Genomic DNA, 23,770 nt, shown 5'->3' with positions numbered 1-23,770 from the left:
ACTACAAATAAGAGGAGAGTACTACAAATAAGAGGAAAAGTCCCCTATTTTTCTAACCTTACCTGAATTATCCTCAATGTCGGTCACAAGATGAGAGTACTTCTGGAGCTCCAGACCACAGGAGTTTGCCAACCTCGCCCCGACGACGTCATTGCCGTGGTAAGGCCCAATAGGAGAGGACACAGTCTTCCTGAGCGTGCCCCTATCCCGAGCACCGGGGCTGTCTTCGGACGCGGCCGAGCGGGCCGACTTCTTAGTCCTTGGGATGGTGTTATTGGTGGGCTGGAGTCCGTCCGTGTACATGGCACGGTTGGTGGTGGTGGTGGTAGGGTTAGACATGGGTACTCGGGAGACCGAGGCATGACGATGATAGGAACTGGTCCCAGGGCTGGACTGGTAGGAGCTGGTGGAGGCGTGGGGGCTGCGAGACTTGCGGAACTGGCTGGTGTCCAGGTCCAGGTCTTCCAGGGATAAGGAGGCACTCAGGCTTTTCCCGGAGCCACTCATAGTTGGCGATGGGGTCGGCTGTTGTGGTATTGGTGGTGGGTGTGGCAGCGGTGGTGATGGGTGTGGCAACGGTGGTGATGGGTAAAGGCACTTGTGACCATGAAAGACACTGGAAGAAAGACGCAAAAACTGGTTAAAGACACATTTCAAGGGGAAAAAAATTTACAAAAAAATATATATCAGTGTCATTTTGATTAATTTAAGGACTACGAATGTGCATCAGAACTGAGTTCCCGAGTACTCAACCACTGATGTCAGAAATCGGCTCTAGATTATACAAAATACCAATTAACTTTTCAGACGATGAAAAAAAAAAGGTTTCGAATGTCATTTGTGGGAACTTTCTAAATGAAAACCAGGCTACATGGGAAAACAAAACATATTTCACATTTCAATATGACGCTCGGGTAGGTAAATTTCAAAGCTATTTAAAGCTCACTGTACACACTTGTACAGATAGTAGTATTATCGTGCGGACCTTTGAGAACCATTTGAACAGCAACTTCCAAGATTTGAATTCTGGAGTTCAGCTTTGTAACGGGTACCCGTGTACCAGTGGGTTTTTTTCAATCGGTTACCCAGTTACCACACTGCCAAATGAACACCCCGATTAAGTACACTACTTGCACCTAATATTAGAATAATTCTTGTTTCAAGAAGTATTTTCTCACTGAGTGCTCAGACAAGACTTTTTTTAAGTTTTAAGACAACCATTTTAGCATTGTAAAATTCAGGTATGGGGGAATGCAAGTAACTTTAATTTTTTTGAGTCCCACTGTAGAACTGCAGCACACATTTTTTAAATTGAGTTGTGTAGTTCTTGAAGAAAGTTTAAACTAATGTTACGAATGTAAAGTGAGAAATAGATTCAAGTTGTATTTCTCCGATGTCTTAAATGTTATTCAACTGTTTCTTAAGCTAAAAAAAAAATCACATTTTCTAATACAACCAATAATCCAATTTAAAAAGTCAAAATTAACCATACAAATGATGCCACTGTCTTTCACACAAAATCAATTTATCCTATGAACATGTACATTGTATACAGTGTACATTACATGAAAATTAGCATAATTATTTAATAGCTCCTCAAAAACCTACTCTTTGGATATTGATCTCATGAAGCTATTTGCTCAACTGAAGAGGATGTATGTTGAATGATGAACGGGTAAGGTTACAAGAGGACTTTTACATAGGCTATTGGGTATCGTTGCAAGCTAGTGACAAACTTTTACCATTTAAAACAAAAAAATGCCGCAGCCTTAAGAGTTTCTGATTTGAAGCAACATTTGAAAGGAAACTTTGAACGCAACAGGGAATTTAGGGGAAAAAAGAGGAAATTGCTAACCCCACAAGACTTTGTATAGTGTTTTTCAATTTGTAACATTTGGCATTTATGAGAAGTAAAAAAAACGAGGAAATCAGCTAATCCGAGGAAAAATTGCATGCCTGTATTAAAAATAAGGATGAAAGTTCTCATAACTTTTTAAAAATAACATTTTTTTGGGGGGGGGGGGTTTAATGTCAGTGAGCAGCATAAATCAACAGAATTTGTGAAATTAGTGGGACTTAATTAATGCTCATTCAATATCCAAAAACAAGGGTGTATTATCAAGTGGATTTTTTCCAAAAGAATGGTTGTTTCTCAAAACTTCAGACTTGCAGCATTATTTGGATACCAAATTTATCTACAATGCAGGTGTCATGTCTGCCTTTGGGTGGAATTGTCCCTTTGTAATCCCTTCACCAAACATTTGCTTGTAAATCCTTATCCAAACACAAACTGGGATCTACCAGCACTACTTGTGAGCACTCAAGCATGAAATAGCTGTGGTACTGGTACCAGCGCATGTTGCTGAATACTCATGGAGGAAGGAACACAAACTTCCTCCATGATATAGGCCCTACTGTATCATGTAGATAAGAATTTAAGGATAAGGATTAAATAACCAGTGCATGTTCTGGTATCTTTAGGTTACAGACACAAGATTAACAGTATAACAAAATGACACCCCAAAAAGGTAGTGCTTTTTCCGAGTTAGAAGAGCCTCCTATATGGCAGTAAGGCCAACAGAAAAAATAAGTCGGTCTCTGGTCAGCGCGCGCGTCGATTTTAATCATGCGCGTCAACCTTTTTTTTTTTCCAAAATGATCCGCGGTAGGTCCAACAATGCCCTCTATTCCCGCACCTCCTCAATTTTTTTTCCAAGGAATGGGAAATTGCACCAAGGCAAATGATCAAGGGCACCAAGGCAAATTATGGAGGACACCAATGTACATGAGGACACACAAAAAAGCAAAATAGTACCCCACCTTGTCTGTACAATTGATCCAAGCTTGAAAAAAAGCAACAACAAAAAAAAAGCCGCATCACTGCATCAATTCCGAAACTTTGGCCTGACCAGAGACCGAATTATTTTTTTTGTTTGGCCTAATGTAGATCCTTTTGTTTTGTGTGTGTTATTGGAATCATTGTTATCCTGTGTGTTTTGGTATTTAAATAAAAACGTTCCCACACCATGGGTTACGTCACAGTCTGTACTTGTAATTTGTTGAACAATACCTAAACGTCCATCATATCTTCTGAAACTGGTATCCTGCTTCAGTACAACAATAGTTTAATTTCACCAGACTTCCTTTAACGGGCTAATACCAGAGTCTTATACCGGTATGTAGCGCACGTATCTACCGGTACCAACATTTAGGTACTCAAGGCGCTGGAAAATATGTCTCTATTAAAGAAAGGTAAATAAAGTTTATGAGAAATATGAGACCCATTATGTAGCACCTTATAAGGGTTTACAAGGTGCTGCGGCGCATATTGCAGCCACTGCCAGAAACACCAGGGCAAACCCCTTCTCTTAGCGACAAGTGTTACTGGGTTCTTTAACGCGCATTACACAACACACGGGACCAACGGCTTTACGTCACATCCAAAGGACGAAGCAATAATGGTTAAGTGCCTTGCGCAAGAGCACAAGCACCATGTTCCCCGTCAGGATTCGAACCCATGTACCACGGCACAGGAGTCGAACACCGTAACCATTGGACCACAGCACCCAGCTAGCGCGGTGTCCATTCAAAGGAAATGAAATCTGATCTGAAAAAGTGTGTCCATCGGCAGCTGTTTTTCCTTCTTTTTTTTTTCCTTTTCCTTGAAAAAGAATTGAACTGCACAGGCATGCAGCTTGGAAGAAACAAAAAAATGAAGAAACCCCTATCTTTACAAGACTTTGTACAGTGTTTTTCAATTTTTAATGGCATAAGTGTGAAGCGAAAACGAGGAAATCAGCTGATCCGAGGAAAAGCTGCAATGCCGGAATACAGTTGTTCATCGACCCTGATCAAAAAGCAGGTCACCCCTGCCTTAATATTAAAAAAAATCGCATTCTGCAATTTCTGCCCATCACTTTCAATTGAAATGAATCTGACATCTACATGTATTACGATAATATTAACCTTGATTTCATGAGTCCGCTTTTAAAATGTTTCTATTAAGTTTTATTTTGCTTATCATTGATAAAATTGAGACGCTTCACCTTTAGAAAGTGTTTTAAAACCAAATTATCAAATAAAATTTAAATACAGATTGATTTCCCTTTGATTCATTTTTTTTTTCTCAGATTGAATTTCTGTTACCTCACAATAATTGTGTTCAGTTTTTCTCACTTTTTTGGTGTTACTTTAAGATGAGGAAAAGTGATAGGGAGAATGCGGTTATTATTATGGGCCGAACTGACCTGCTTTTTGGTCAGGGTCGATAAATAACTGTATTTTATTGCTTTTTCAAGGAAAAGTATACAAGAAAGAAAAACATCTGCCGACGGACACACTTTTTCAGATCAGATTTCTGGCCGTATACAATCCTCATTGTCTTTGAACTGACACCGTGCTAGCCCGTTACAGGAAGTCTGGTAACACTAAACTACTGTTTTAAACAGAAGTAGGATACTGTAAGGCCTACAAATGTAACCAGGTTTCATTTTCAAAAAGCTTTACCTAATGAATTTCATACTTTATGAAATTAGGTTTTTTTACAAGATTTTAAGGTTTGTACTTTGCGTGGCGTGGTCTACTCTATGGCCTCATGAAAAGCAACTTAATAGCGTCTTTGATATCCGTGGAGATTCTGCAATTAATTATGCAATTTAAGACTGCATCTTGACCTCCAGAGTCTGACCATTCAGCGGACGCCTTCTACCGGGTCTTCGGTAATGATTTTACACGGATGACACGATTCAAAAAGATATCTTTGTATTTTATCGTTTATACTAGACTACTGAATCTGGGAGACATTGTTATTTTATCACATTTTAGTTCAATCACTGTATATTTCTCAAAGAAACGTTTACAAATATTTTCTGAGAACGTAGAAACAGTGATTTCATCTTTTCTCAGACGTCGTTTGTTTACATTTACGACCATTTTGTTTTTAACAAGAACATAATTTCAGAGGTTTTCCCAACGTTCGTTCTTTAACATAAAGGTAGAGGGGCTTATCAAGTAATCCGAGTTGTGAACAAATTTTCGCTACATTTTTTTTTATCTCTTGATTGACCATGTTTGAATGTTATTTTTTTGTCGGAACTGATTACAAGTTTTTGTGTAAAATGTCAACATAAAAAAAATTTACAAATATGCATTGTGCTTTTAATGCTTCATATCACCAATATTCAAAAATTTGCATCATAAAATCAAACTCACACTTAAGATTTTTAGCCCCATTTTGCTGGTCAGAAAGTGCTCTCAAAATTTATTGAGTTTGTTACTATGATCTCAGAAAATAATAGTCAGGTTTGTTGAGGTCTGGTACCACATATCGCGAGCAATCCAAAAATATATTGTTTAGCCAGCTTTTAAAATTGCTCATTTTTATCAAAACAAAAGAAATTTTGCAAAAAGAAATCTATTACAAGTGTGTAAATGATCGCTACGTAAGGTTTTATGTTCAGTATTTTTATTAGCCTGTGAAAACTTCAAATGTCTAGAAATCTGAAGCGAAAAGTGACACATGATCGATGGAAACTCAGAATTCTTTGGTATCCTAGCAACCACTTTACAAGGGAAAAATCTCCACATGGAATTTTTTTCCCGAAATGAATTTCTAGCGATAGCATTTTTAGGGCTTGCATATTAAGTTCCCACTGCACCTACAGTAAACTATAAGTATCGCACTCTCCATGGGAGTGAAACATACGTGCCATGCAATGTGCATACACTGTATACAGAACAAAAATGGACAAACTTTCCTTTAAATTACAATTTTAATTATGTTCCATGTAAATTCCCAGTAATATATTGCTTCTCAAATTTGAGTTGGTGCCTGCATGTTTACCAAAACCTTGTTGTACTTGTAGGCCTAAGTTGTTGTTCTTGAAAATACTAGCACACCAGGTGCCATGATTTTACAGGATGCAGTTAAGACTGTCACTTTGTCAGCATTGCCATTGGCAATGATTGGTCATTTACTAGACTCCAGCTCCAATGCTCATCAGGAGTTCGAAATGTCAAATTCCTGTGATGAGCTTTTTAGGAGTCTACACATCAGGCATCAAGCATCAAGCGTTGGACATGTTGGAGCTGGAGTTTCTCAAGCTAGCAATAGCATTAGTTATCATGGTCCACATGATCCTGTTGAGTAAGGTATTGCGTAATAATTTGGTAGTTTTTTTTTTCATGTTTGCAAATGTTGTAGGCCCTATATTCCCTTTAAACAGTGTTAAATCCTTCAATCCCACTTTCGACTTCAAATTAGACATCATTTTGATAATTATCACTTTGGAGGAACACGGCGAAAATTGTTAGACCCCACTCACTGGACTCCACGTGCATGCACTCGCCAACGACCAATGACGACTTGACAACAGCAACTTACCAGACAATGTGCCCGACTTCTCCAAGCAAAGGCACCGCTGATTTCCACTCGCACTCTCTCGGTCATGGATCAAGGTCCGCAGCAAAATTGTACAAAAAGATGATCACGAAATGACCGAAGAACACACTGGGCAGATAAAAATGGACGGACACTGTCAGCAGGAGAAATCGTAGCAAATTTTCCGGTAGGTTTTGCGTCAGCTACGCGGGGAATTAGGAGCACACTTCATGCATGCACTATTTGTACGTGTGCCGTACGAACGTGTACACGTACATACGTTGTACAGGTAGTTAGGTGGTTGAAAAATATCGTCTGCTAACGATTTAGCGCACGAACGCTCGTGCGTGTCAATCACATTCGTATGCCCCGCGCGGCCCTCTAGCGGCCAAAAGCAATCAATCACAAACTCCCCCCGCACACATTGTGTGTGTGGTTTTGCATAATGTACACTCACTGCTATCTATATAGGGAGCAAGATAAACAAGTTCGCAGTGGCCAGATGAGCCTATACCTTCCATTGCAATAACAACCCTTTTTATAGGATAATTTACTCATTTATTTATCATCTTTTTTTGTTAGGGAGATGAAAAAATGACAGCCGACTACAAAGTTCAATCGTGGGTTTTATTTTGAGTCGGCAGTTCGTTTGATGTTGGAAAGCCGAGCCGGAATTATTAAACGCTGATGAAAATTGTAATAACCTATTCAGTCAAAACTAGAGCGAGGCTTGGGTGAAATATTTCCAAGTTGTGGGATATTCTTCGTTTATTACATGGTAATTATCTGGGGGGGGGGCAAGGGATGTCATTGTCCGCATGATGATTAAGTCACCGCCTGAAATGAAAATAATTCAGACAGGCCTGCAGACAAAACACAATCACCCTTGACGAATCGTAATGTTCTTTTTTGTTTCTTTAATTCTTGGCCGGCGGAGCAGCTACTGGATTGGGCAGCGTTTCCATGACAACGGGTTGCTCCAAGATGAGATTTTCATCGCGGCAAATGCCACAAAGGCGTATAATGAGCGTGCAATGTTCAGGGAGCGAATGACATGTATTATGAGAGCATCCTGGACACGCAGTCGTACGTCTTATCACTGGCGATGTCTTTTGTCTGTTTACCCAATTTAGTTGTCGTTTTTGTTCTGTGAAGCCGTGTGGAATATTATGTTACCTGTGTTGTGTTGTTACGTTTGTTCATTTGTTTGAGAAAATCTGTTTCGTCTCATGATCGTCTTCATAATGTGAAAGATGTGTACTTGCCCATTACTCGGAAGCACTTTGAGCTATGCAACATCATTTTTTTTTCATACAGATGTTTATAAACCTGAGTAGTATAATACGGCGCAAATGGGTGATGGGATTGTGCCTTTGATGATACAAGCATGGCATTTGGCACACAGTCAGAGTATGTCATGAGAAAGATATTTGGCTGAAGGGCCATCGCAGATTTGTCTTTTGAAAAAAAAAATATAGAGGTAGAAGAACAAACAATGGCAGCCATTTGGAAAATTGCTTGTTATTCTGGTGGTTTTTTTTTAAGGACAAATCTGCGATGGCCCTATAGCCAACTATCTTTCTTAAGACATACTCTGACTGTGTGCCAAATGCCATGCTTGTACCATCAAAGGCAAAATTCCCCTAACTAGGGAGACACCGGACATTAGGGAGACATGTCTCCCAAATGTCACAACTCCTATTTATAGAGGCAAACATTTACTAGATCGACGGCTCGTGGTCCAAAACATAAATATACCAAAATTCGTGGGTGTATAATGTAAAATAGGAGTTAGGTGTCATTAACGTTGAGCAAATTTTGTGCACAAGCCTATGGGAATATCTCCCTAAGGTAGACCATTTCCGGTAAGTATTCTTGTTAGATTGAGAAACGTACTGAGTTTCCGAAGGGTCGGGTAGTATGGAAATTACCCGTCCTCGTCGGTCGGCCCACGCGAAATTGGTGTTTTGCATCCTCAAATCGAAGACGGAACCGGGAGACATTTTGGGATTTTTTTATGAAAAATATATCCGAGGGCGCCGGGCACGCATGATGACGGCTGTATTAAGTCCTCCTGAAATTGAAGATTTTTGTGCTCTGTGTGTTCTACTTCTATTTTCATTTCAAAAACATGTTGATGTACATACGAAGTTTCAAGAACGATGAGCCATCTCAACCTGATTAAAACGGTATGGCTTTGGAGAAAGAAAAAAAATGGTCACAAAAATACCACAAAGAACAAACAACACAACGGGATAACTGACTTGGTTCAGTTTAAAGTGACATAAAGGTGAAAAAAAGAAGAGATTTCAGACTTGTGGCGAGATTCGAACCTTGGACCTCCGGAATATATCGGCCGATTCCCCCACTAAGCTTGTCAGTCCTAATGCTGGTGGTCGCCCCAAACGGCGCAATGAGAGCGCTATCTACGAAATCAATGTGGACATTACCAAGGCGAATTTGTATCTCCCCCCCCCCCCCCCACCCACACAATACATTTGTTTTTGTAAAGATGTATGTTATAAAACCTAATTCTGGAGTCTATGGAACCAAAACGAAATTTTGGGAGTCAGGTTGGCGTATTTTTTCCTCGCCGTCCACCGCTGTGACCCGGGTTCGAATCCTGCCCGGGCCAATATGTGGATTGGGGTTTCAGTTCCTACCCGATTCCGTGTTTTCGTTTCCCAGAATATTCTTTAGGGGTTTTCCTCCCACATCTAAAACTGTACTTTCTTCATATTGTCTTCTCTTTACTGGGCCCCATGGGAGACCAGTGGATTCCACCGAATGGGCAACCCAATTAAAATAAGAATTGAACAAATAAGTAATAAGCTTATATATGACTTGAAGCTTTGCATGGCGGATGAGATAAAAAATAGAGTACATTTTCGGGTAACACCATGTGGAAAGAAATTTCTTCTTGGAAGAAGTGTGGTTCTGAAAAGAACCACACAACTCAACCAACCGGTTCTTTTCAGAACTACACTTCTTCCAAGAAGAAATTTCTTTCCACATGGTGTTACCCGAAAATGTACTCTATTTTAAGTAATAAACTTGCAAATGCCAGAACTTATAATTAACGTTCACTCCTTATACAATAATAATTCACCGCATGCTTCATTAAGTTGTAAGATCAAGATTTACGATGGAGCCATGTGACAAATCTCTTTTGTAAGTTTGTGAGCTTCTGAAAAGAACAGGGAAAACTCATTAAGTCGGCAACGGCAAGTTTTCACATCTCGGCTTCGTTCCGGCCATGGCTTCCATCTCGGGCTCAAGACTAATTTGTTTATGTTTACTGTTGGATCCTTGCCGCAACTTTTAGCCAAACATCAGATGATTGAAGGTTTCTGTTGCAGCAAAATTGAACTATAACAATAAGCAAGAGGGATTCAGGCGCCAAAATAATGAAGGTTGCAATGGAGCCGAACTGGAGACGCAGCCAAGATTGGGAAATTCCCAATATCAGTGGGCATTAGTTGCATCTCCCTACAGAAATGACAGAAACCGCCATGACAAACGGTCATCATCGTTCACTCTCCAGCTTCCTACTCGTAATAATCCCGCCGTTTTACGCCAGGGGAAAGCCACCTTATACCTACTCGGTATATATCAGTCCCGCGTTCTCGTCTCGGGAAGTTGTGGAGGGGGAGGGGGGGGGGGGGTGCTGGAGCGAGTGCTCGCTCATCCACTGCCGGGGGGCAAAGAGCGAATTAGCGGGGAGATTGTCTGAAATGCGATCGGGGAAAAGGCACCTGCTTACGGCGGAGAGTTGGTCCACGCGATCGGCACCAGGAAACACTACAATGAACATGAGAGGGTAATCGCTCGGGATAAAGGATTCAAAACGAGAAATTTGAAACCTTCTCATTTTTTTCTTCTTCTCCTACTTGCAGATGCACTATTATATTTGTCCGTTGTCACCCGCGCAAAACGGTGCGCGATGCTTGTCGACGGGGATCGGGTTGCGTTGTTGACTTTTTCGCGCGAGGTGAAATATATTTTCGTGCTCGCTTGTTTTGGTTGTCACTTGAAATGTCATTGGGGAGAAAGAGATGTTTTCAAACAGTTCGGCTGGATAAGGAACATTTGCTCTGGGAAAAGTGCAATCGACATCAGAAATTTTCCCAAGGTGATGCAAGCAATATTGCGAAGGGAATATTGGACAAGCAGGGTATCCAACCAACCGAATATATTATCATCACTTGTATAAAAAAATGAACAAAAAAGTGCGAGTGTACAATAAGCTCTGGCGAAAAAGCGACGCCGATGGCACATATGGAACACCATACTTTTCGTCAATTTTCAATTCCTCCTTCTGGATACCGTCCAACCGCTACAGAAAATACCACGTGACTATAACATGCTACACATATCTTAACTCCGTTTACATTTTCAAAAACAACTTTATGAATTGTTACAAACAATTTTTAGAGCGCATTTACCGACGACGGCATGTCATTTGCTCAATTTTTGTAAAATATTTTGGGTCAATTGTTCGTCAACCAACAAAGTGACTTGGAGAGCTCCTGCCAAAGCGTAAAAATGGTGGGCGGGGCTTATGGCGAATGGGGGGTGGTGGTGTTTCAATTAAAATAGGACACAACACACACAAACCTACGTAAATTTGCTTTTGTGTTCGGCATTTTAATACTCATTTTTTAGCAACTCTACAGACATTGTACAGGCACAGTGTTATCAGTTAATATACAAAACCTGTCAGTTTCCCCAACTTCATCATCCGGTCCAAAAATGACGGCCCTGATTGGACCAATTATTACACCACCCTCATGAATAATTCATTCGACTCTATGAATAATCATATTCAATATCGTGATTAATTACAGTCTAAGCCAGTTATTTGTTAGTACAAGTTAGCCGCTATGGTCTATATGTCGTCAGCAATAATAAATTTGACAGTATTTGTTACAAGATCCTGGATTTGTGTAACATGCACAAAATGAAAAAGACGTATTTATTAATTTCTTATCCATTTCAAGGAAAATAGACATTTCGATGAACTCGAAAACAATTTTTTTATTTAAATCAAGGAAAATGTACAAATCTTTCAATTCCATACAGCACACCAATCGATACGATTTCTCTAAAAATAAATATCATTCTAAAACGAAGCATTACAAGAAGTTAATGCAATTATGAAACTTATACAGAGAATAGTATTTTGTAATTTTAGCAAGGTTGACTACGGATAAGTGAAAGTCCAAATGTAAAAAAAAAAGTATAAAAAAAAAAGATTCAAATTAACATTTTTTGGCTTGGTCTGTTTACAGTGATTTGGAAAACCTACATATTTTGTTTGTAAATAAAACTAGTGCATTCAAAAGGTTTATAGAATCGTTCAAACTGTCCTACAAAATAAGAAAACAAAAATGTAACTTTTTATTTGAAATGGATTTAACAAATAGGCGAAAGTTCATATCACAGCCTTGATACACATATGATGTTTCTTCTGTGTGACTTTTGTTAAGGAGTTTAGAAATCTCTCAGAAAAATAATCCCACGAAAATACAAAGGTTGGATGTGTTTTTGACCCTCACAACTTTTATCAAAAACTTTTTTGATGGTGTGCAGGAATGTTTCCAGTTTCAGAGTTCTAAAAAAGAAGAAGCAGGCGACGGCATTTTTTAGAGTTAACAGACAAGTTCAGAGCTCAGCAGCTGCAAAATGTAACAAAACAAAAAAAGCCTGAATCTACAAATAAAGCAAGACAGAAAATATTCAAGACCTGTGGTAAGTCAAGTCATGACCAATTTGAATAACAAAAAACTGGCAGTACCAAAAATTTTCTCATGCTGTTGTTTTACCTCAGACACCGCGTACAAAAACAAACGCTGATGTAAAGCACAGGCAGGCACCAGACTATTCCTCATTTGCATATATATATCAAAGTGTTTTTTGATATGCAAATGATCCAACACCAGGGTGAGAGAGCAGGTAGTGGTGGGAGCGTACTGCTCGATAACATGGGAACGAGGTTGCCTGTCTCCCTGACTGACTGACAGTCAATTGTGAAATAGACTTGTTTAAGTCTCATCTTTGCCCAAAGAAACTTGACTTCGCTGGTCCTAGAGGCCCAGCCTACACCGTCCTATTTGCACCTACAATGTTTTTTGACTGACTGACTTTCACCTGTGAATTAGACTTGATGTAGCCTAGACTTGACCCATAAACTGGACTCAGATGACTACCTAGACCACTTAAGCCGGCCTCAGGTCGACCTTGCAACGACACAGATCAGTCGGCAACTGACTTTACAGGATCAAGCTGCGTCTGAGCTACGACCGTCGGGAACAACTCAGTCACCGATTTTTTGTGACCTGAGTGTAACTGCGACGATATTAAAATGATCAGCATCAGTTGGCGCTAAAATAAAATCACCAGTCGCAAGAGTAGACAAATTTCAACTTCTGCGACGTGTTCCACGACCATCACACGATTTCTCAGTTTTGTGACCTGTGCATAATTTTTGTGCTTGATGCCGACGGTTCCATCGTGGCGCAAGCAAATCAAGGGTCGACCTGAGGACGGCTTTACACCAAATTGGTATAGGACAGTTTCACTATGCTTGCCTAGTCTTATTTTGAATAAAAGGTATAACCTACAAATATACTGGTGTTTGAAACTTGAACATGCATTTTGTAAAACCAGAAACAAGTATGGCTGAGTTTGTCTTACAGTCACTATGTGGACTTGTGAACAAAAGATGTCCACATAATGCAGGTTGTGTTGACGTTATGTGGACTAAGCGTTTTGTCCTCTCTGGAAAACAGGTTTAGAGGCATTTTGGGGTTAGGTTTATCAGTGGCAAAATGAAGAGAAACACTAAAGGGGATCATAAAAAAAAAAATTGGGTTGAAAGAGTTTTCACAGTTTAAGTAAACTTATTTTTTGTACCGAGTTTTCTGAACTACACGAAAACAAAGGAATGTCCACATAGCGCATGTATAACAAACATGCGTGAACACATGGGTGCGATAAAACACAAAGCACGATAGAGCAGTGTTTACATGACCAGCAAAATTGGCCGAAAAGTGCAAATTACTGTCAAATCTCCACAGAAGATCCTTCAAATTTCTCTCCTCATTGCGATTTCTTTTTATACAGACGTCCTTTACATAATAGCATAAAACTTAGAAAAACATAACATACTTTCCGTAACAATATAATATATATACATATATAAAACATGTTTTGAATCAAATATATAACTACTCTTGATTTCATCGATACAGTCAATCATAAATTAATCTGCATAAAAAGAAGTATACAGCTATACCTGGTACAGATGGTAATTTTTGTTTTGTCATAAATGATTCATATATCTGTACAATGGACAATTCCTGGAGGCCCTCCAGTATTCATATTTTCACTATTTGTAAATCGATTCTGATCTCCCACGATGGATGATTAAGATTTGATTGTGGGTATGAGTCACTTTCTTGAATTGACTTTTCAGACAATGGGGAGCTCTGCACATTCAGTGCTTTGATATGCAAATTACCGGGGGGGGGGGGGGGATGCAGGAGGCAAGTTGGAATTAAGGTTTGCGAAAAGAAAACCCACAGATTTGTGACTCTGTAGCCTTGACTTATGAATGAAACATAACAACTTAAACTCGATGACTGTGGTAATGCATTATTGACTTCAAAATTAAATCAATGAGCTAACGAGCCAGCGAGGAACGATTCCATGGAACTCCTTAAACACAGACATCTGTTAAGGGCAGAAACAATTTGCCAAAAAAATAAATAAATAAATAAACAAAAATGAACTTGTAACCATTCCAAAATGCCATGTGACGTATATTGCTAATGAATGGTTGTCAGCTGATGATTTTTACTCAGCTTATAAATGTGATAAGCTATTCTTTCTGCTTAGTAGATATGGAATCTAAGGAAGCAATACTTCATCTCTTTCAAAAAAAAAGAAGGGGGGGGGGGGGGACACCGAAGTATGGGTGAATGCGGTCATTATCCTGGAACCATCTTTGCGATGTGAGATGTGGTACTTTTCAAGGGCGGATCCAGGGGGGGGCCAAAGGGGGCCATGGCCCCCCCCCCCAACGAAACCAATTTTTTTTTTTTTTATGTGACATCGCAATAAAGGCAGGCAATGAGTACACCACCATCTTTTCCTCAAAAAAAATTGGTTAAAGTGGTCAGAAATTGCCTCAGATCGCACCATAGAGCATCTAGAATCAAAAAAATTTTCGGGGCCCTAGCGGGCCCCGAACCCCACGCCGTAAGTTTTTAGACCCACTTTTTGGGGGGACCAAAAATTTTTTTGGCCCCCCCCAAAATTGTGTTCTGGATCCGCCCTTGGTACTTTTTAAGAATATCCAATGGCCAATTTATAACCCAAATACTAACGTCACTATATTGTAATAATGTCATGTATCTCACTGGAGGTGAAAAAACACACCATGCACAATGCACATTGATGAGTTTAGTCTAAAGGGATCCAGCCCTGTGAGATTTTCAGACCACAATTTCCACAGCTGGTTTGAGCTTTCAAGTTACCATGATGTAAACATCTGATCATTAACCACTTTGCGCCTGGATTTTTTTTGGCTGAAAATTTTCGATTTTTTGCAAAAGGCAAAATTTTCCAGCCAACTTCTAAAAAACAGCCAAACGCCACAAACACTGATTCGCAAGAGTCATTTCAACAGTATTGATTGATTTTTCGTGCCAAAACCTCATATGTTTCAATCTGTCAAATCACTCCGCCTGGTATGCTGTCATTCTCAAGAATAGAGGAATTTTGTATCAGTGCCAATGATGGTTTGGGCCTAACAGTCTCTGTGAAATATACGATGGCTTTTTGTTCTCCAAATATTACATCATTTGATGGGCTTGAGCCAGCAATTGACTATGCGTACGATCGGTTAAGCAACACGTGTGTAATTTTCTCCCCTAAGACAGAGCCCGCAATCGGGCATGCCCTGTGCCCTATGGTTCTATGCATGGCAGATTCTGCAAGCTACGCTGCACGTTGACGGTTGAAAACAAACAGCGGTTTTTCGTGTTTTTCCAGCACCAATGGACAGGAAACATTGAACAGCTCAGCGGAATGATGGTTGCTGCAAATTATTAGCCTTAAAGGGACAATCCCTGAAAATTGTACGTTTTGGATTGTTTACTTATCCTATTTCAAAGGTCTGTTGAAGGGAAACCAACCTAATGTCTTACCGTTCCTGAGAAAAGACGGGGGAAAAAACCGGCACAGCGGACATTTTGTGGCACACATATTTCTAGCCGCGTCCATTCAATGTACCGTACACATTGTGTGTGTGTGTGTCACATAATACACACAGCATCGATACACAAATGTTGTTTCTAACCCGTCCGCAGAATGCGATGCACTGATGGAACATGTGCGGCAGGATTCACGACTAGCGACCAACAGCTCGATTTTTGAGAGTCAAAATTTTGCCCCCTAAAATTCGTTCTCGCAAGAATAACACAAAACGCCCAGTTTTTAAAGGATGGTTGTGTGGACGTTTATATCCTACTTTTAAATGCTCTTTCCAATTAACATCGTTTCTTTGAAAATGCATTTTGTAGCCAAATTGGGTGCATTCCAAGATGTAATATCCCTAGAAATTGCTGAATTTCATAAAGTCACGACCAATGCAAATGGTATCCGATACCTTTCAGAGTTTACACAAGCCTTCAAAAAGAGTCTGTATTATGAATGAAGTTTAACAATAAGAGTGACTCAACAATCGTAAATGGAATAACTACAACTGTAAACCTAATTCTAGTGAAAATGCACTCTTCTCTAGCACTGTGGTTAGACATTTAAGACTCGAAATGGAAACCGCTCATACTATACATCAATTTCTGTTTTAAAAAATACCGCGCCCGATTTGGATACCAAATCTCTGGTATCCCATTTCAATTCCTCTTTATATACAAAAATATCCCCTTTAATTTTGACGCATCTCTGCCCGATAATTGTCCACGTCGCTTCAGTTTTTTAGGTCTATTTACACAAGTAGTACAAGATGTACAATTCATAACATTAACTTACACTGTTTATCTATAATTTTTTTTTAATTATCTACGTTTCACTATAATTTCAGTATCTTCGTTTTTTTAAGTATTTTTTGCAGACTGGGATTGCATGGCCATCAATTTTTGTAATAGCTTTAAAAAACTTTTTAATTGGCCCCAAAAAATAAAAAATCCCAGCATGATAAACACATTCACTTTCTCTTAAAAGGTTAATTCCAACACTGGCCTTGTTTTTGTGATTTCTAATAGAGAGTTTTTGGATTAAAGTAGTCAGCTTATTACTTTTAAATGAGCTCAACAGTTGTTCAAATTTTTTGATGAAATCTGGGATTTTAAAGGTGATTTAGGGGCTGCTGTAGTAATACAATTGGAGTAGAATGTTAAACTCACCAATTTTCTGAAAATGTAATTGGCAACTTAAGTTCCTACAAGTTTCCTACACGTCTCAGTGAATAAATGGAAAATTCTTTTGCCAAAATTTCTAAAAATCAGTCTTCAGTTTGAAAACTTAAAGACTTCAATTAGGTAAGATAAATTGGTTGTATCGAGTTTCATACCTGTTTATGGCTTCTGACTAGCGCCCCTTGAACAAAGATATTGACAAATTGGGTAAAACCGCCAACATAGGGCTGGATAGCTCAGTTGGTAGAGCACCGGAACGGCAATCTGGAGGTTGCAGGTTCAAACCCTGCTCCAGTCAACTTTTTAACTATATAATTATAAGTTGAATTTTAAAATGTTTTAAGTATGTAAAGCCGGCCTCAGGTCAACCTTACGACGACACAGATCAGTCGGCGACTGACTTTGCAGGATCAAGCTGGGCCTGAGCTACGACCGTCGGGAACAACTCAGTCGCCGATTTTGTGCAACCTGAGTGTAACTGCGATGATAATAAAACGATCGGCATCAGTTGGCGCTAACAAAAAAATCACCAGTCGCAAGAGTAGAAACATTTCAACTTCTGCGACGTATTCCGCGACCGTTACACGATTTCTCAGTTTTGTGGCCTGAGCATTATTGTTCTGCTTGATGCCGACAGTTCCGTCGTGGCGCAAGAAAATCGCGGGTCGACCTGAGGCCAGCTTAGGGGTTAACCAACAATGTTAACTTTTTCAGTGTCTTGTCAGAAGAAACAACTCCCCTCTCTGATAAACTTCATGGCTGATTCTCATCTGATGTTTAAGTTCTAAACTCTTAAAAAAATGTACCTCTACATTACTGTAAGAGCAAGACAACGATTTCTACCGCTATTCGGAGGAAGAAGTACAGACGGCCACACGATGCTCAAGATTTAGGATTCCCTTTTCTTGAAGGTTATGTCGGCCATCTTGGAAAAAAATGAATTCTTTTTCAAGGCAGTTGTGAAGTGGATGCACTTGCTTTGACGTTAGCTCTCGGATAGGTATTTACCTGCAAAGAGAGACAAAAATGAGTTGCTGCGTCAATAGAAATCCATGTTATAAGTCTGAATTAACCCTAACCGAACTCAACCCATCAAAGCCCAACAGCAGGTTTTGTTGAAATCTGTTGGGATAGGTACAGTACCCCTAAACTGATGGTCTTTTACACTAGGTTTGGCACACCTCCAGAAACTAAGTCCAACAGTGTGTGTGTACAATTTCCCATGTGGGTGTTGGAATTTGCCAGAATGAGTATTGTTCCTAGTAAATTATGCTAGGGAGTTAGGATTAATATATAACATCCCTTGGTTTTATCTAGTAAAAACGTCAGAACCACAAGGCAACCTTAAGATATCATTCAACAGCAGTCTGTGTTTATTAACAGTTTAAAACCCCCCATGTGATGGGCTGTCGACCAATAGGAATGGGTAAACCGTCTTAGGTATTTATAAATAAGGGAATAAATATGTGCTTGGCCGATTTAAGTACGTTTAAAACCAGCTAGGGGCCTGGATGCTGATAATGGCCAAGTCAAAATAAGTCAAATATTGAAATATTCCAATGATTTTGTTCAACCGTTTTACTTCATGTTTTGTGAAACACTTCAGTTACGAAAATCTCACAAAAGTTGAGCGCAAGTCTGTGACTTGCTCAACAAATTATTGCGTAACTTGGGCAATCGTTTTAGGCAGCATATGTCGTGGCATAGCAGCTGAAATGGCCAATTTTGCCAGCAAATCGTGATCGTCGTGGAGCAAGTTATCAAGGTTGATACAAGACACACAGCTTTGTGTTTGAAGTAAATGAATTGCTATTAGACTTGTGACAATATTTTTTTGGAGTTGGAGCACGATTCCGGAGAAAGTTGGACAAAACTATTTTCAACATGGCGGGCGGAGGTGTTTCAACGACTGTTTCATGAACGAACAAAATCATACACAAACAGCCGTCCTAAATGCTGTTATTATCCACGTCCAAGATGTTTAGATTATTTAAAATGTTGCGCAGCTACGCCAAGTTTGTGAAATCAATCGTAAGTTTATTGCGCAGCTGCGCAATAAATTTGTTGCTTAAGTCCTATGCATGGCAGTTACGCACTGTTTTGTGAAATCTGCTGCTGGGTTTTACAACTGACAAAAATTTGTTGCTGACAGGATTAGTCCCTACCTGTGGTGAATCTTTTCTTGACCAGCGACAGCCTGTAGGAGGTGGTCAGCAGCTCGATATCCAGGCCGGATAACGTGGTGCCGTCGCTGCTGAACTGGACGGCCAGCGTGGCAGGTTTGCTGGGGCCTTCCGTCAGCTCAAACTTGGCCCGGATGGAGCCTGACAGACCGCTCTCGCTGCTGGCTGAAATGTCACCGATCTTCCACAGGGCACGCTTGCTCTCTGCCGACCTGGGAATAAAATTTTGGGGAGAAAAACTTAAGACAATGGATTCTTTTTTGGGGGGGGGGAATTTAGGGACACAAATTACACTTATATGGGTAGTTTTTAATACTTGGTACTTGATTGGTTCTTTTCCTAAGGACTTCCACAAGGGAGTATAACTAGGAGGCCAGAAACACCGGGGAAAACCCTTCTCTTAGCGATAAGTGTTACTGGGTTCTTTTACATGCGTTAGGCCTTATACAACACATGGGACGTCCGGCTTAACGTCCCATCCGAAGGACGAGAAGCAATAATGGTTAAGTGCCTTGCTTAAGGGCACAAGTGTCCGGGCCCGGGCAGTCTGGTGCTCTTAACCGCTAGGCCATGACACTCCATTAATACAAGTGAATGCAAATTTGATGTTACTTTGACATGTGTTCAATCTTTGTGAATTCGCAGTGCAAATACTTGCCGCGATGTCACGTATTTGCACTTGCTTTCATTTTGTCTTCGATTGGCTTGGCTTTATCCCTATCCCATTTTACTACTTCTCAATGATTTTTGGACTTAGAACAATTTCCCATTGTTAACCAATTTCCCATTGTTAACGCCGGACCGCGTGTAAACACGATCTGGCAATGTATATTCACAGGGGCGGGTGACGGGCGCAATCTTCTAGCTTGTCCCAAGTTTCCGATGGTGGACGTAAATTCACCTCAATGGTTCCCATTGGTTTTGTACGCACCATGTGCTCAGCTTGAACTTGGCCATTTGTGCATGGCCTGTCCTCATGGCAAACATCGCTCCATGGAGGGGCTTAGGAGGGTTGCAAACAATGACGTTACAGTGAGAAGCATGACACAAATATTGTACAAATGACTCTCAAGAGTCAGTATTTGTGGTGTTTCACCTGATTTTAAAAATTTGGACAATGTATTTGTTTGCTTTTTCAAAAATGGGTGCTTGTTGGCCCAAAAAATAATCCTGTCGTCAAGTAGTTAAGATGTCTTACTGACTCCTGGAACGTATGTTTCTTTGAAACAATAGCATTTTCACATTTTTTCCATCATGAGTTATGACCTTAATTGACCCCTGGATGACCTTAGACATTACAGTGTCAAAACAGCACATCAGCAGCCCTAAATGTTTAAACACAGCAATGTTAGTAAACACCCATTCATTTTTTGTCAAAAAAAAGGGTAAACTATTCTGCATATTTGAACAATGACCTCACATGACCCCTACAAGACCTCTAACCTCAGTAATCCGATGAAGAATTGTGTCTTCCCACCCAAGGGTCACTGCATGCAAGTTTCATCGAAATCCATGAAAGCATGTAGAAGTTAGACCAAAAAAAAAAAGTCTCCGGTTTCTGGTATGCGCGCGCGTCGCCGTAGCCATGCGCGTCGGCAAAATGAAAAAGTTTTTTTTTCAATACAAGATGATGTCTCAAAACCGCCAAACTCACTGGTTTGACTGGAATTCTGCTGCTGCACAATTTCAACGTGTTTTTAGATGGGGTTATGATCGAGAATAAGCTTTATGTGGCCTCTCTGGACTCCCATATATTTGCACTAAGTTTAGTCGGGCACCATTTGCAGTCATCAGCCGACATTTGAAGCCAAAAAAAAAAAAAAAACAGGTAAAAAAAAAAAAAAGCCGTGTCGCCGCACCACTTTTGGGGCAAGCTCCATACCAGAAACCGGAGACTTTTTTTTTTTGGCCTAATGACCCAACTCAACTCAAATCACTACCTTAGAATGACTCGACTCAACCTGAGTTATAACATTCAGTGTCTCATTCTAACACCGATCATCACCACCAATCTTTTTTCAAGCTTACCACGTGGCGGCAGGCTTGGACTGCATGACGGTCACCCCACCGTCCACGGGAACGATCAGCGTGACGTTGCTGAGCGGCACGGCCTGATCCACGGCCTGATCCACGGCCGAGGAGTTGTAGGCGAAGTCTATCCGCACGTCGGTGGTGGTGGGCTCGCACTTCCAGTAGCTGACCAGATGGAGCGGGGTGGACCGGCCCTCTGGCTCAACTTTGACCTGAGGTCAACGGGTAGGTCAAAGGTTATGAATGGAAATGAGGCTACAGGTGCAGATCTGCAAATAGGCTGAAAATTGCCTACGCCGGCCAAATCACGATTTTTATGCTCTCAAATTCTCAGGTATTAGAGCATTTTGAGGGTCATGAACTTGAGGATTTATAAAAAAAAGAAGGGTGGAAGTCGTGCAGAGGACTGCGAGCCCGTATTTCTGTAGACCACGAGGCCACTGCACTCTGCAGTCCCCAAACCAACAAATAAAATACTAATTTTCTTTTTTTTCTGATGTCTTTTTAAAGGAAAGATACAACATTTGCAAACATGATTAAATTATCATGAAATACCTTACTGGATTGTTGGGGAATGACAGTCTAAAACATCCTGTAAAATCGTGGCTCCTGATGTGCTGACATTTTCAAGAAAATGGTATTTCTCCAACGCTGGTCGGCCGACCAGCGTCGGAGAAAACTGACTTTTTTTCAAAAACTGCTCCGAATATTTCATATTTAGTTATTCCGCCTTTTCTTCACAATAGATTACACACATGTGAAGGGGTACAAGCCTGCTAGACTGATTCTCTGACCTTACAATTCCCCAATGTCTATAAATTGCTCCGTTTCATCTTAAATGGGGTCAGGGAATCAGACTACAAGAACATGATTGGTTTTCTCGTTTTTTTCCCAGCATCTACAAGCCCAAAGCGTGAAACAAGTCCTTTTAACAATATTTGCTATAACATACTAATCCTCCAAATCGATTTATTTCTGAAAATTACAGCCAAAGCAAATGTTGTACATTCCCTTTAACTGCTCATTCAAAACCATTCTTTTCACACAAGTTATGTGCAGTGCTCTATTTTTCTGTTTTGACGTTCTGTGAAACTTCGGACCAGGAACATATTGTCCAGGAAGGTTAACCCTCCTATGCAAACATACACTCTGTGCCAAGATGTCCTTTCAGTCAAAATCAATCAAGTGACTGTTTTCAACAGTTAAGAGCTCCCAGCCCACATAAAGCAGGATTGACTGGCTGTGACTGTTTATGAAACTTGATACGGCTATGCTTTGACTGTAGGTGATTGATAAGACAGCTGTGCCACAAGTTGCCTGCTTTTGTCTATTGGCTGAATTTGACTAGTCAGAGTGCTTGCTTGAAATATGATCTGACTGTTGGTGACTTGCCTGTGTAAAAGGCATGGCAAGGGAAGTGGATGGATTTTTTTGACTGTCTGTGTCTGTTTGAATAGCAGGAGGGTTAAGGGAATGTTAAGTTCCAAAACTGGCTAAACTATTCTATTTCCAAGATCACTGGGGGGGGGGGGGGGGGGAGTTCGGGGGAAGGGAGGATGGTTCCTACCTGATATTTGAGGATGTCTACATTAAAGTAAGATGCTGCTACGTTCTTCTCAGCTTGTCTCTTTAGTAACAGTACAAGGTTACTCATGTTAAAGGAATAGGCTTGACTATCGGACGTACTTTGGGAAGTGTCACTGTGGAAGGGGAACAAAAAATCAGTAAATATCCAAATTGCTCAAAAAGTATGCTGGGAATTGTTTTTCCAATTCAGGTGATTGCTGTTGACACACAAAATTTATAAGCCTACAAGTTTCAACAGTTTTGTCTGTCTTAGTGACCTATTTGGAATTGCACATCATTACAGCATTGAATATCGACCGACTGATTAATTTTCATCGTCTAGGATGTTAATAAAGATAACTACAGAACACCAAATTGCTGCTTGTTCAACATTCTGAGTAGCTGAAACAATGTATCTTGGTGAGAACATTTTCAAACTGGGCCCAATTTCACGGCCCTGCTGAGCAGAATATATTGCTTAACAAATGAATGTGTTTAGCAAAAAGCCAGCTGAGTACCAGTCACAAGCAATACACTTAGTATGCAATTTCGACTGGTAACCTATTTTCTTCAAAGCCAACATTTGCTCAGCATCTTTATGAAATCGGCCCTTGGTCTAACATTTCCAATTTCCTGTCAATCTCATTTGGGCCAAGGTCCTCCTTTGGGTATGGGCTTTTTCAAACTGGCGCCACACTATCAATTGGTCGGTCATTCTCATTTGGGTTCTAGATTCTCACTTGGTCATGGGCTTTTTCAAATTGGACTGTATGTAATACACTCGATTGGTTAGGGTTTTCATTTGGGTTCAAGACTCTTATTTGATATAAGCTTTTTTCAAGTGGCGCAATGTTCCCATTTGGTCGGTCATTCTCACTTGGGTCGAGGATGCTTACTTGGTTATGAGCTGTTTGTTGGGTAGCACCTGCTCCAGCCGGTCTGAGTTCTTGACTCGGAAGCTGAGTACTGCAGGGGAAGGGTTGCTAGTCAGGGCCTGGATGATGCCGGCTGGGAATGATAACATCAGGTCGCCGGTGATCTTCACCATACACCTGGAAAAATGATGGAAAAGGGAGCATGAGTTTGAATTCCGGAAGAGAAGGGTTGCTAGTCAGGGCCTGGATGATGCCGGCTGGGAACGATAACATCAGGTCACCGGTGATCTTCAC

At 40.4% G+C, this 23,770-nt stretch overlaps 2 protein-coding genes and 1 non-coding gene across 8 annotated transcripts in view; 1 reads left to right on the top strand and 2 right to left on the bottom strand.

Annotated features, from left to right (window-relative positions):
* Positions 1–29: 29 nt before the first annotated feature.
* Positions 30–6,754, bottom strand: LOC119722409. Its single transcript, XM_038192515.1, has 2 exons — positions 6,383–6,754; positions 30–616 (listed from the first exon to the last, which is right to left on the bottom strand). The coding sequence occupies exons 1-2, from the start codon at positions 6,446–6,448 to the stop codon at positions 332–334; spliced, it is 351 nt and encodes a 116-aa protein (XP_038048443.1). The 5' UTR covers positions 6,449–6,754; the 3' UTR covers positions 30–331.
* A 10,292-nt stretch (positions 6,755–17,046) lies between these two features.
* Positions 17,047–17,119, top strand: Trnaa-ggc. The gene has a single exon. It is a non-coding gene; the product is annotated as a tRNA-Ala (tRNA).
* A 415-nt stretch (positions 17,120–17,534) lies between these two features.
* Positions 17,535–23,770, bottom strand: part of LOC119722408 (F-BAR domain only protein 2-like) — a 58,617-nt gene continuing 52,381 nt past the window's right edge. For all 6 annotated transcript variants that reach the window (XM_038192508.1, XM_038192510.1, XM_038192513.1 and 3 more), the window contains 5 exons: positions 23,498–23,653; positions 22,603–22,735; positions 21,033–21,247; positions 18,987–19,216; positions 17,535–17,829 (listed from right to left, as the gene is read on the bottom strand). In XM_038192508.1, coding sequence (XP_038048436.1) covers positions 17,807–17,829; positions 18,987–19,216; positions 21,033–21,247; positions 22,603–22,735; positions 23,498–23,653 — 757 coding nt within the window. In that variant the 3' untranslated portion in view covers positions 17,535–17,806. The remainder of the gene's footprint in view (positions 17,830–18,986; positions 19,217–21,032; positions 21,248–22,602; positions 22,736–23,497; positions 23,654–23,770) is intronic.

This window comes from Patiria miniata, unplaced genomic scaffold (genome assembly GCF_015706575.1).
Source record: "Patiria miniata isolate m_02_andy unplaced genomic scaffold, ASM1570657v1 HiC_scaffold_15, whole genome shotgun sequence".
NCBI classification, from domain to species: Eukaryota; Metazoa; Echinodermata; class Asteroidea; order Valvatida; family Asterinidae; genus Patiria; species Patiria miniata.
Note: the sequence above shows the minus strand (reverse complement) of the source record. Positions and strands in the feature narration are given on the sequence as shown.

Coding starts and splice junctions, on each gene's coding strand:
- LOC119722409 (XM_038192515.1), bottom strand. CDS start 6,448: ATGACCGAGAGAGTGCGAGTGGAAATCAGCGGTGCCTTTGCTTGGAGA. Junction 617..6,382: donor GAAGTCGGGCACATTGTCTG/GTAAGTTGCTGT, acceptor TCTTTCTTCCAG/TGTCTTTCATGGTCACAAGT.